The sequence below is a fragment of the Rattus norvegicus genome, chromosome 10 (genome assembly GCF_036323735.1).
Source record: "Rattus norvegicus strain BN/NHsdMcwi chromosome 10, GRCr8, whole genome shotgun sequence".
NCBI lineage: Eukaryota > Metazoa > Chordata > Mammalia > Rodentia > Muridae > Rattus > Rattus norvegicus.
Window position 1 is genome coordinate 62,066,875 of NC_086028.1, and position 11,722 is coordinate 62,078,596.

Here is an 11,722-nt window from a genome sequence, read left to right on the forward strand (position 1 = left end):
GCTGTCACTGCAGTCCACCAGATTTCACAAGCAAAAGCAACTCACAGATGGGACCTTTTCGTCAAGTACTTGGTTAATGGCATGCCTCTGAAATAAAAAGGCTATAAAATCCTAAATGATTACTTTGAAGCAAAACCGGTGATTTTTATTTTCATTTCTTAATCTGGCAGCTAGAGTTACAAGATTTTGTAAAACTAGTGGTTAAGATTTGACTTCACTGAGCCCTCAAGAGCAGGGGACACAGCTCAGTGGTAGAATAGTTGTCTAACATGCACAGAATCCTGGGTTCTATCCCAGCCAGGGAAAACAAGCTCACGAGACTCAAATCCTTTTACAGCTCACTCAATGGCTGAGCAAAGTTCCAGTTTTGTTTCCAATCTGTGAAATGGAAAGGCTATGCACGGGAAGCTCTGCATGGGAACATGCACATACTTGTGGGCAGGCACACAGTGGGTTATAAGGTCAGGATCCCCAGGAAGAGGCAACTGTTGGTCCAGGGGGAATGGTTACGAATTGTGGTTTGCCCTGAAGTTATCTGTATTTTGATGCTAATTCCACTACCCCAAGGACATCTGCCTAATCACTACTCAGGAATCAAGTGACTTCACCAGAACCTCCCCATTGAATCTGTAAAGTACAGGTGAGGGGCAGGTACAGGATAGAAGGAGGCCTGTCATTGGAGGAGAAGGAAGGATGGGCAGGAGAGAAGTTTGAAGGGAGAGGAGGAGACGAGGAGAGAGGGGCAGAGAAGCTGTGGCAGGACAAGATGGCAGGTGATGTTAAGATTCTGCTCTGTGTATTTACAGGTTGTTATTAATGTTCTCAAGGGATGGATGGTACCGGGCTTTGTATGTTTAAGTGGGCGATTATATCTTACCAATTGGATCTAAGATTATTGTGTTGTGTGTTCTTTTATGTGAGGGTTTGAATGTAGGAAAGTGTGCGGCTGGGATGTGTTTCTGCCCAGATATCTAGCAGATATATTGGGACACTGCGGTGCAGACCTAGCAAGGTAAAAGACAACTATACTCTTTTATTTTTATATTTTTACAACAACAGTTACGTGCTGAGGAAGTGAGGATAATCCGATCAGACAGTGGAGTGTGGGCTTCTGCAGGGAACAGGGTTTCTCTCCATTAGTCTTGCAGGTACGTAACTAGGGCATTAAAACATTAGTGCAGTTTACAAGGCCGAGCTTTACCTGTCTACATAGATGGCACATATTATACTGTTAGATTTTGTGGTGCCTTGTGCACGCTTAGTAAGTGCTCTACTACTGAGCTACGGGCAGCCCGGACGGTGTTATCTTAAGAGACAGAAGACATAAGAATGTCTGGTTCAGGGCCTAGAAATGAGGTATTTTCATGTTCTGGAGAATCAAGTTCAAAAAGCCACTTAAGGAGAATGAGGACATAGTTTCTGGCTAAAATACACATTTTCATTATGACCTCTGACATTTTGTGCTAAGGATATCCTTCTTTAAAAACAAATGTGTGTGGGTGCTTTACCAGTGTGTATGTCTGTATCATGTATATTCCTGGCACCCAGAAGCCAGAAGAGGGCATGACACAGTTGTGAGCTACAATGTAGGTGCTGGGAATTGAACCCAGGCCCTCTGGAGGAGCAGCTAGTCAGTCCTCTTAACCACCGGGCCATTTCTTCAACTCCCCTCCCTCATTTTTTGAGTCCAAACACCACCCAACTGTGGAGAAATCCTTGCAGAAATGATGTCACAATCCCAGAGGGGCTCAAGTTATCTTGCTGGAACAGATAACCATAGACATGGCTATTTAGATATTTAATTTATTAAATTATATAACAAAGTTTCTTCTATACAGTCAGAAAATGCACATTTAGATGAGAACAAAAATTAAGTAAAAATACAATATTGGTTCCAAGATGCTATTTTAAAAGCAAAAAATTAGAAAGTGCATTTGGAAAAGAATAGATTTAAAAAAATCTGTATTGGCATTTTTCACGAGGAATCACCTTCCATCGGAATAAAGTATGATCAGAACTGATTTCCCCCCATCACTAAGAGCTACTAGGGTGTATAAATATTTTGGTACTACAATTTTTGATCAGATTGAAAAAAAAATTCTTTAAGCCATGGCTCAGCTTTCCCAGGTTCTCACCAGACCATCATGCTTAGACCTTGTTTCATGTCCCTGGTCCCCTGAGAAAGGGGCATGTGGACACACAAGGGAATGAGCGAGTTTGGGACCGCAGTGGGAAATGTTACATCTTTTTGGAGTTCAGGCCAAATAATGCCCTCTACCGTGACATGAGAACAATCCGTCATTCGAGTAGGTTTGTTTGCCACAAATGACGTGGGTGTGGTCATGTATCCCACCCCCTGAATATTACAAGTTCAAAAGCTCAATGAAGTTCCAAAACTCTTATCTAGTTAATGACAGATCTGTATTAGAAGTTGGAAGGCTGGACCCATTCTTAAAAGCAACCCCCTCAGGATGAGAGCGTCAGCAATAAGACAGGACAGTGATGTGGTGAAGGCCAAGGTGTGGTGCCTCATCTCCACAGGGCAGCCTTCCACTCACACATCCACGCCCAGTAGAGAAGCACCCCGCTATCTGGTTCCAGGTACAAAAGTGTCATCAAGAGCAGCTCTTCCTCACCTGTCCCCACTTCTGATCTGAATACCAGGAAGAAGCAAAAAGACATTCTCAATAAAAGTAAATGTTGGTATCAAGGAGAAGGGAAAAACAAAAGATTATCAGGGTAGGAGGCAGAGGCTCCTTCTGCAATGGCTTGTGGATCTCAGTAACAAAGTGCCTCACTCAGTCACTGAGACACAGAGGTGAAACTGTAGAAATTTACCGTGTAAAGCCAGGGTTGGCAGTATACATCAGGTAGCAGTTCAAGGGGCTCAGGAAGCTGAGGCAGGAGTTCAAGGCCAGCCAGGGCTAAACAGTGAGATGCTCTCAAGTCAGGGCAGACAAACACATTTGGAACTTTTCTGCTGTTTCTTTCCATTTATCGTACCTTTTAGCGAAGTGGGAAGTTTTGAACAGTTACTAAAAAAATTTAAAAAAAAATTCTGTAAAAACTATGGCTACAGGAGCAACAGTTCCTTGGGATCACAAATAAAAAAATCCTCTTACCTCAGGCTCTGATAAGAACTTCTTCACTGCCAACACCCAAGCCTGATAACTGGGTAAGCCCAAGATGGGAGAAATGAACTTGAAAAAAAATATTGACTATCATAAAACTGAAGTTCAAATTGGCAACCACAGGTCCTGTAGAGGGCGGAACCGGAAAGGGTGGAATGGGAGGGGGAGGAGCAGTCTTCCCTCTAGGGTACCACAATGGGAGGTCAGACTCCTGTCTCCAGCGTCTACAGCTAGCGTTCCCTGAAAGAACTGATTTACTCTCAAAAAGAAAACAAGCAACATAATCCTACTGTTCATCTGAGTGCAGCCTCCTGGGCGGCCGTCTGCTGCCAGCAGCTGTGCTGTGGCAGTGGGGCAGGGCCATGTCCTAGCTCCCGTTCACTCATCAGCTAGAGTGAACGAAGCACATAATCAAACCAGGAGAAAAGACTGGCTGTATATTTAAATAAATAACTTTATTTATGATACTTCAGATTTTATATATGCCCACTATATAACAACCAAAGTCCCATAAAGTCCTGCTGAGGCACAACTGCCAATCAAGGCCCTTTGAAAAAAATCAAAGATAATGAAATGTCAGGGAAGAGAAGTTCTGTTCTCTCTAAAAGAGAATTTAACAAACGAACTTCCCTGATTCTTTAAGGTCCATAGAGGGAAATTTAATTTCCTTTAAAGGGCATGCCCAGTCAACAAGCCGATTAACCCATATTTAGAAAAATAAACCCCATAATTAAGAAAAATATATCAAATGCCTTTCATACCCAGAATGTACTAACACTTCAATAGCAGAATATCAAACCTGTCAGTCAGTCTCAGACTGGGTGTCAGTCTATCCAGGAGCAAGCAGTAAGTGTATCAAGTTGGCCCAGAGGCACCATCCTGCACCACAGAATGGTGAAGTGCTACGCTCTAATATCCTCTCACTGCCCGTGGACAATGTGCTAGAGGACATTCCAGGGGGACCGGAAGCCTTCTCTCTTGGTGAGCACACATGTTGGAGTCTTTAACATATCTGCTAGTTGAGTAAGACAAGTTACCGATTTACAGATGCTGAGAAATGGCTAACCTTGAAAAGCATTCACAATTCTGTCACTGTCCAAAGTAAGATAGCCACAGGTAGGAGTCACCGGCCCCTTCAGTAGTCATCCTGTGGCCTGGGAGTAGGAAGAAGCCTAACAGAGGAGGAGGGGATAGATCTGCACAGGGCATGAGTACTGTGACATCAGGTGGCGGTGCTAACCCTTGCTCTAGGCTGCACAACACTGACAGATGGGAAGCCCTGGAGAGCCGCCCCTCACTGTCTTCTCACAGTGGCTCACGAGCAGGCCTCACAGAGAACCAAGTCCCTCCTTCAGTTCCTAGTATTAAGCTTCACATGATATGGGACTTCGAGGGCCGATGACAGTCACTGACGGGCTATCACTGGAAATGCATTTTTATCAATACAAGCAAATATCAGCCCAAGGGAAGAAATAATAAAGCAATGACCAGCTCCTCTGTAAGGCCCGCCATTCTGATGTGCTGGTGGCAGTAGTTGACCCAGGGCTCACAACTGAAACAGAAAAGAGACACCCTTTCTATAGCACTTTCCATTTCAGACCGCCTCAAACATGAAGCTGGCCTACCAACATCTTACAGAATCCGTGGGAAATGGAATTTTTCTTGACTGCCAAGAGTTAGGGACACAGAATAGAGTATGGATCACGGAGTATCAGCAAAGGACAGCTGACTTCTCATCACAAGTGTTAAATAAAAGGACAAGAATTATTTTTATTCACATCCAATCTCGTGGCTGAAAGTGAGGCCATCTTTGGATGTAGAGCCTGGTGCTGTGAGGAGTCCAGCTATGAGGCCCGCTGGTCATCTGGCTTCACCAGTCACTAAAGCCCAGGTTCTCAGCTTCTGCTTGCTTACCTCCTAGGGAGATGCAGCAACTGAAACCTTTTGTTGTTTTTAAAATTAAAAACAGAGTAATATGTATTAGAAAAGATAGCACAGAAAAACTGTGGCTTCAGCTCAGGCCGACCAGGTCAGAGCCACGGTGCAGTTTAGAATTCATCTGCTGGCAGGCTCATGGCCGGACGGTCTCTCTCCTTTGCAGGTTCCCCATTCCAAAGCAGGCCGCAGAGGCGGTGGGCAGAGTCCTGGGGCCGACCTCTCAGTGGAATGCATACAGCAGCAACAGGATGGTGCAGATGCCAATGACGCCTCCAAGGATGAGCGAGTCGCGCCGCTTCCTAAGGTTGATCCTTTGTATCAGGCTGTTGACGGCGGGAAAGCGGTCTTTGGAAAGCTTGGTTAAGGGCACACTTGAGAAAGGGAGGCCTCTTTAATGAGAAGTTACAGGAGTCACACACAGCCATTAGTGCAGTCCTCAAACAGCCAAGGAGGAGAGATCATGGAGGAGGGAGGAGCAACCTGCACCCCGACCTGGGCTGGACTCAGTCCATGCCGTCTGTGAGTCAGTGGAGAAAATAAGAACAGCTGTCAGGATCCACTGGAGCTTCTGGGCTTGGGCATGCGTGGGCTGTGCAGGGCGGGGCCCAGGCCCCACCCACTTCCTCCTTTCCCTTTTCTGTCCCACGCTCCTCTCCTCAGAGACAGAAGCACCCCAGGAAGGATCCTCCTTGTGTTTAGGCAATTGGGTACAAATGAATTATTTTAAGAAACTTAGATGTACTTTGCAGTGGTCAGCACACTGTAGCAGGGAAATGGGCTAAATGCTACAGCTGCTCTATTTGGGGCACATTAAAAAGAGAGAAATTGGGCTGGAGAGATGGCTCAGCGGTTTGAGAGCACCCGACTGCTCTTCCAGAGGTCATGAGTTCAATTCCCAGCAACCACATGGTGGCTCACAACCATCTGTAAAGAGATCCGATGCCCTCTTCTGGTGTGTCTGAAGACAGCTACAGTGTACTTATATATAATAAATAAATAAATCTTTAAAAAAAAAAAAAAAAAAGAGAGAGAAATTGCTGTGGCTTACACCTTTAATTCCAGCATTTGGGAGGCAGAGGCAGGTAGATCTCTGTGAATTTGAGGCCAGCCTAGATACAGGGCTAGTTCCAGGACAGTCAGGAGTACACAGAGAAACCCTGTCTTGAAAAAACAAAACCAAAGATTTACACATGCATGCATGCGCGCGCGCACGCACACACACACACACACACACTGACACACACACGCGCGCACACACACGCGCGCACGCACACACACACGCGCACACACACGCGCGCACACACGCACACACACACACGCGTGCGCACACACACACGCACACGCGCGCACACACACACGCGCGCACACGCGCGCGCGCACACACGCGCACACACACGCGCGCACACACACACGCGCACACACACACGCACACGCACACACACCACGCGCGCGCACACACGCACACACACATGCACACACACACTCACACACACACGCGCGCGCGCACACACACATGCGCACACACACACCGCTTGTGATTAGGAAGATTTCCGTTTTAGACTAGTAACATTCCATCCACATTTTAGTTAGTATGTCAAGCCATTACCACACTCCCTACACGTAGACAAAGCTGCAGCACTGGTAGACACTTCTGTGAAGATACCCTTCTTTGTTGACAGAGACATCACATCAAGTTCAGAAAGACCAATGACCAAGTCCCTCCCTGAGAAATACCAGGCTCTTACAGGGACACATCTGCTTGTGCACTCACCGACTGTACATATTCTATGTACCGTCTGATCCTGACTCTAAAATGTCTTCAGAGTCTAGAACACGCTACTGGCATTAGTGTATTACTGATTAAAAATAAAAAGGGACAACTGACGGAGAAACAGTTTTTAAAATCAGGATCAGGACACAAGTGTCGAAGAGACAAATCTTGTACAAATAAAATTTTTCTACAGAAAAAAAAATCTTGTCCAAATCAGGGATAAACAGATCCTTTGGTGATATAAGATTGTATCATCTGGGGGCCTGAGAGATGATGGCTTGAAGAGACTCGGCCAGCTCCAGCCTGGTAAACAAGGCTCGGCAGGCTTGCCCTTTTCCCCCGTGCCCTCTGCTTTGCTAAAACCCACTAGGCTACATTCCTGAAGCGAGCCCCTGAGGTCTATTTATTCCCTTATTTGGCCACTTGCTCCTCCTGAGGCTGACTACCAACGTCCAGCTATCAAAGTATTAAAATCCAACAATCAAAAGCCACTTTTGGCTCATCTTATTAACACGCCCAATTAAATTAAACACCGCATTCTAACATGGGGTTTCTCATGTTTTACCTTTATAAACCCCCATTTGCCTATCTGTCTCCTCTCTCACCAGAGACATTCCTTTGTTCCACTCCAGGACAAATGCCCCTCCCCCGTCTCCTTGTCCCTCATCCTCTAGCAGAAGAGTATGATTTGATTTCATGGAAAACACACTGGGGGCTGGGAAGATGACTCAGTGGACAGGAGTGCTTGCTATAGAACCACAAGGAACTGAGTCTGCAGAGCTCACATAAAATGTCAGCCCACAGGGGTTGGGGATTTAGCTCAGTGGCAGAGCGCTTGCCTAGCAAACACGAGGTCCTGAGTTTGGTTCCCAGCTCCGGAAAAAAAAGAAAAAAAAAAAAAGTCAGCCCACAGTGCAAGCACCTGTCCTCCTCATGCTCCTATGGGGAGATGGCGGGAGAATCCCTAGAAGCTTAAGGGCCAGCTAGTCTGGGGTAAGCAAAGGAACCACAGACTCCGTCTCACTGTAGGTGGAAGACGAGGACTGGCGTCTGAGCTTGTCCTCTGACTCCCGCATGTGGGCCACAGAAGCATGCAATACGCACAAAGATCAGGGGAACTTAAAATGTGAATCTCCAATTTGTCAAATTGTCCTGGCCTGGTGGAGATGAGCCTGGCCACTTTTTTGAGCCTACTTCTTTATCTGCAAAAGAATCAAGAAGTTCTCACTCTCTCCCTTTTACGGGATGAGAGAATGTGGTATGGGCAGGGCAGCGCTGTGTAGACTGCTCAGCATGTGTGAGCTATCCGTGGTTTGGGGTGTGTGGTTTTATAGTAGACTAACAACACTGACAAAGGACTGAAAAGTGCCAAGCAAAGCCAAGGATCTCCTTCTTCTTAGGCAAACAGATATCAGGATAAAAGTGCCCTTAACTTGCTATGGACCAGATGATAGTCACTTTTGAAAACCACACGTTCTTGCTCAGTCATTTCGGAAGATCCCCCCACCCCTGAGCTTCTTCAACACAATCCTATTTTAAATTAAGAAGCTAACATTTTAAAGCAGAGGTCACAACTGACAAGCGGAGCCACATGTAGTCACACCCTACCAACAGGCATAGCACACCTGCAGTGTCCCTGCCCTCCTGCAACTGACATCCTCCGAAGTGGAAATTAAACCACAGTGTGAGAGGTGTTCAGAACACACGCAGGGAGGACTAGTGTGGAGCCAGAGCTTTTACATTAAAAATAATTTTGTGAATACTTTTATAAATGAAAATCTCTCTAAAGAAACCTTTGGTGAGCTGTTCTCTAGAAATGGTGTTAATATAAGTTTATCACAAAGTAAGGAAGTCCCCACATGATGCAATTGCTAAGGGGCTCTACAACTACCAATTCTGTGACGTGCACCTCTATCCCAATCAAATGGAGAACAAACACAAGCCCTGCATCCCACCAACGCTTCATAAAGGATACTGGCCAGAGTGTTCATCTTGCTGTGAATGGACTTGAGCATTCCTCTCTGCGAAGTCATATTCTCTTTTGTTGCCATAGCAATGCTTCAAGAGGGGAGAAAAGAGAAAATTTGAGTGGGCATCAGGGCACTAACTTGTTCAGTTCTTCACATCTCTAAAAGCAAACAGAAAGCTCCAATGAGCAACAGATCCTGGGGTCAGCAGGAAATGGATTTGAATACCTGCCTAGGCACTGTCTTTTTCTGCCTTAACCTACTGTTACACAGGGAGCCTTGGTATGAGTCATCTCGTGCTTTCTTCAAAGTAACAAATAAAATGAGACACTAAGGACAAATCATTCATTACGAAGCTTCTTCAATGGCTTCAAAAACAACCACTAAAATAATTCTAATCAGCAAAAACTGTTAAGAGGAAAAGCAAAGTATTACAACTATTAAAAAAAAGTAACAGCCGTAAGAGAGGGGCCCAATTTACACCCATTCAGCCAGCTTTCAACAGATGAACGTGTGGGGACTGACAGTTCTAGAAGACTTAGCAGGCAGATCTCGGAGTCCCTAACACGGCTGAGGGGAAGAACTGCTCTTACAGAGCAGGTGGTGCTGACGGCCTGTTGAGAATCTCAGTTGACCTCTGCCGTCCCTCCACCGCTGGGTGTTTTCATGATCTGCCCCAGACAGTGCTTTATACAGTAACATACAAAACGCAAAGGGGGTGGGTGGTAGATATGGTCAAGAATCATTATATTCGTTTGAAGTAGTCAAAAAATAAAAGACTCTAAAATATATTTTAAAAAGAATCCTAGAAATTGGGGGAAATGGTAGGTAGATACAATTTCCTGGTGTACCTGAGACACATTTTCCTCCATGGAGTGGCTAGAACAAAAGTACTCACTCTGGGAAAGGACTGTCTTAATCCTTGAAATCCTTGAAAGCTCTAGGGAGGACAGCTGGCCAGAGGGGCTACATAAACCTTCTCAAGCAAGAGACCCACAAGAAAGCCCTGGAGCCTGACAGCGGGGGGCTGTGGAGCTGGGAGTCGGGAGCTGAGGAAAGGGGCTCTTGTGCTTGCAGAGGGACTTAGAGGCCAAGGGGCTTCCAGGCTGGCTACTGGAGAGATGCTCGGCCTCTGGAGGAGACAATCCCCTAGGCCATCCATTGATGGTAAGGTGCTGGGCGTTGGGGGAAATCAACACACACTGTATGGGCTGAGCCTCACAGAACAAGCTGCCAGCTGTTTTTATTGATGAGAGATGCTAGAGGAATGATAATTATTCGAGACTTTAATTTCACTATTGAGAAGACAAGGATGTGTAAGGAGACGCATAGAAGGATATTTACTTAAGTAATTAAAAAAAAAAATCCAGCAACAAAAATATCAGAAAGCACCCATGAATGAAGCCAGTGATCTCAAAAGAATGAACACAGAAAGGCTTAAGCTTGGCAAAGGCTGTTTGGAAAAGCCAAGGAGTAGCTGTTTGTCTAAGTGGTCAGTAAATGGAGAGTCCCGACAGACAGACAGGCAACATAAAGGAAGCAGGAGAATGAGACCACCGTCCATGATGCTGCCAAGAGGACCCGGAGAGCTAACTGTGGGCTCTGGCCAAGGCAGGCAAGCCGGCTGTGTTGCTAGAGCACATGCACACTGGTGGTATTGTAAATGGTCAGTTCCTTAAGGAGGGGCAGTGGTGAAGGCCAGGCGAGAGCAATAGAGCCTGGAATTCAGGCCACTACTAGGAACTGAGGCCTCAGCTTCCCAATGCTGGGAGCATAGGCATTTGCCATGATATCTGGCTCAGCGGATCCGTTGAAAGCACAAGGAAGACACAAAGGCAGCAGAAGAAATGGAAATTGACCAAATTCTGTGTGAAATTACAACAAGGGCCTTGAACAAGCACTCCTACTTTAAAACAGGTTTACGGTCTTACAGAAAGTTAAGAGAATTCCAGCCTGTAGTGAGGACGATCTCTGAACCATTCAGGCCTCTGGTTCGAAGGGGAACCATTATTATCTCAGTGCACTTGACTCACAGTAGATAGGCATTAAAAAATAATTCCCACAAAGCACTTTGTATTCCTTGGAGACTGAATATTACATTAAGTTATTACCTTGTTGAATATGCATGATTTCCAGTACCACATAGTCTATCTAGACATACTTTCCTATCTATCCTATCATCTGGAGTTGAGCTGAGTGAAATGTAGGCTGTTATTTCAAGTTTCAAATACTTAAGAGATAAAATGTAAGCTTCATATATATAATGCTTCAAGAGTGATAAATCATTGATAAGCTTACTGGAACTTCAGATTTCTTACTAGTATTATGAACTAAACATAATTACCTATTTTAAAAATTAATTTGCCTTGTATGTCTGAGTGCATAGGCGCATGCGTGGGGGGGGCGTGTGCCCACTCGTGCCACAATGCACACGCAGAGGTCAGAGGATGGCTGTTGGGAGTTGATTCTCTCTCTCCACCACGTAGGTCTCGAGGATCTGGTGGTCAGATTTGGTGGAAGGAAGGTTTGTCCAGCCATCTCACTGTCTCAGAGCAGTGGCTCAGTAGAAATGTTCTGGCCCCAGAGCTCTTAGAGACTCTAATTAGGGGACTGGAGTGCTCAATAGCAGTTGAGGCAAACCCTGTAATTTCTTTTCTGTGGAGAAGGAATTTACTAATCAGTTCTATCTCATGAACCTGTTACAAGACTAAGTGCCCTTAGAGAGGAAGGCCACAGCGGAAATGCATTACTCTCTAGTAAAGCTGCCATCGCTTAGGGGGTGTGACCTGACCTTCACTCTAGTGGACAGGCCTGGCTTGATCTCATCATTATGTGTGCAAACACAACAGAGAAGAACCACAAAACTACTCTTACCTTATTGTCTCTTCTATCAGACGATCAGAGCTGAAAAAGAA

General features: G+C 45.5%; 1 protein-coding gene across 3 annotated transcripts in view; it reads right to left on the reverse strand.

The window, feature by feature from the left end:
* Positions 1 to 1,787: 1,787 nt before the first annotated feature.
* Gosr1 (golgi SNAP receptor complex member 1) overlaps positions 1,788 to 11,722 on the reverse strand; it is a 36,781-nt gene continuing 26,846 nt past the window's right edge. For 2 of the 3 annotated variants that reach the window (XM_006246914.4, XM_008768132.4), the window contains 3 exons: positions 11,682 to 11,711; positions 8,816 to 8,898; positions 1,788 to 5,414 (listed from right to left, as the gene is read on the reverse strand). In XM_006246914.4, the coding sequence (XP_006246976.1) occupies positions 5,290 to 5,414; positions 8,816 to 8,898; positions 11,682 to 11,711 (238 nt within the window). In that variant the 3' untranslated portion in view covers positions 1,788 to 5,289. The remainder of the gene's footprint in view (positions 5,415 to 8,815; positions 8,899 to 11,681; positions 11,712 to 11,722) is intronic. The other variant, NM_053584.2, reaches the window with a different exon arrangement.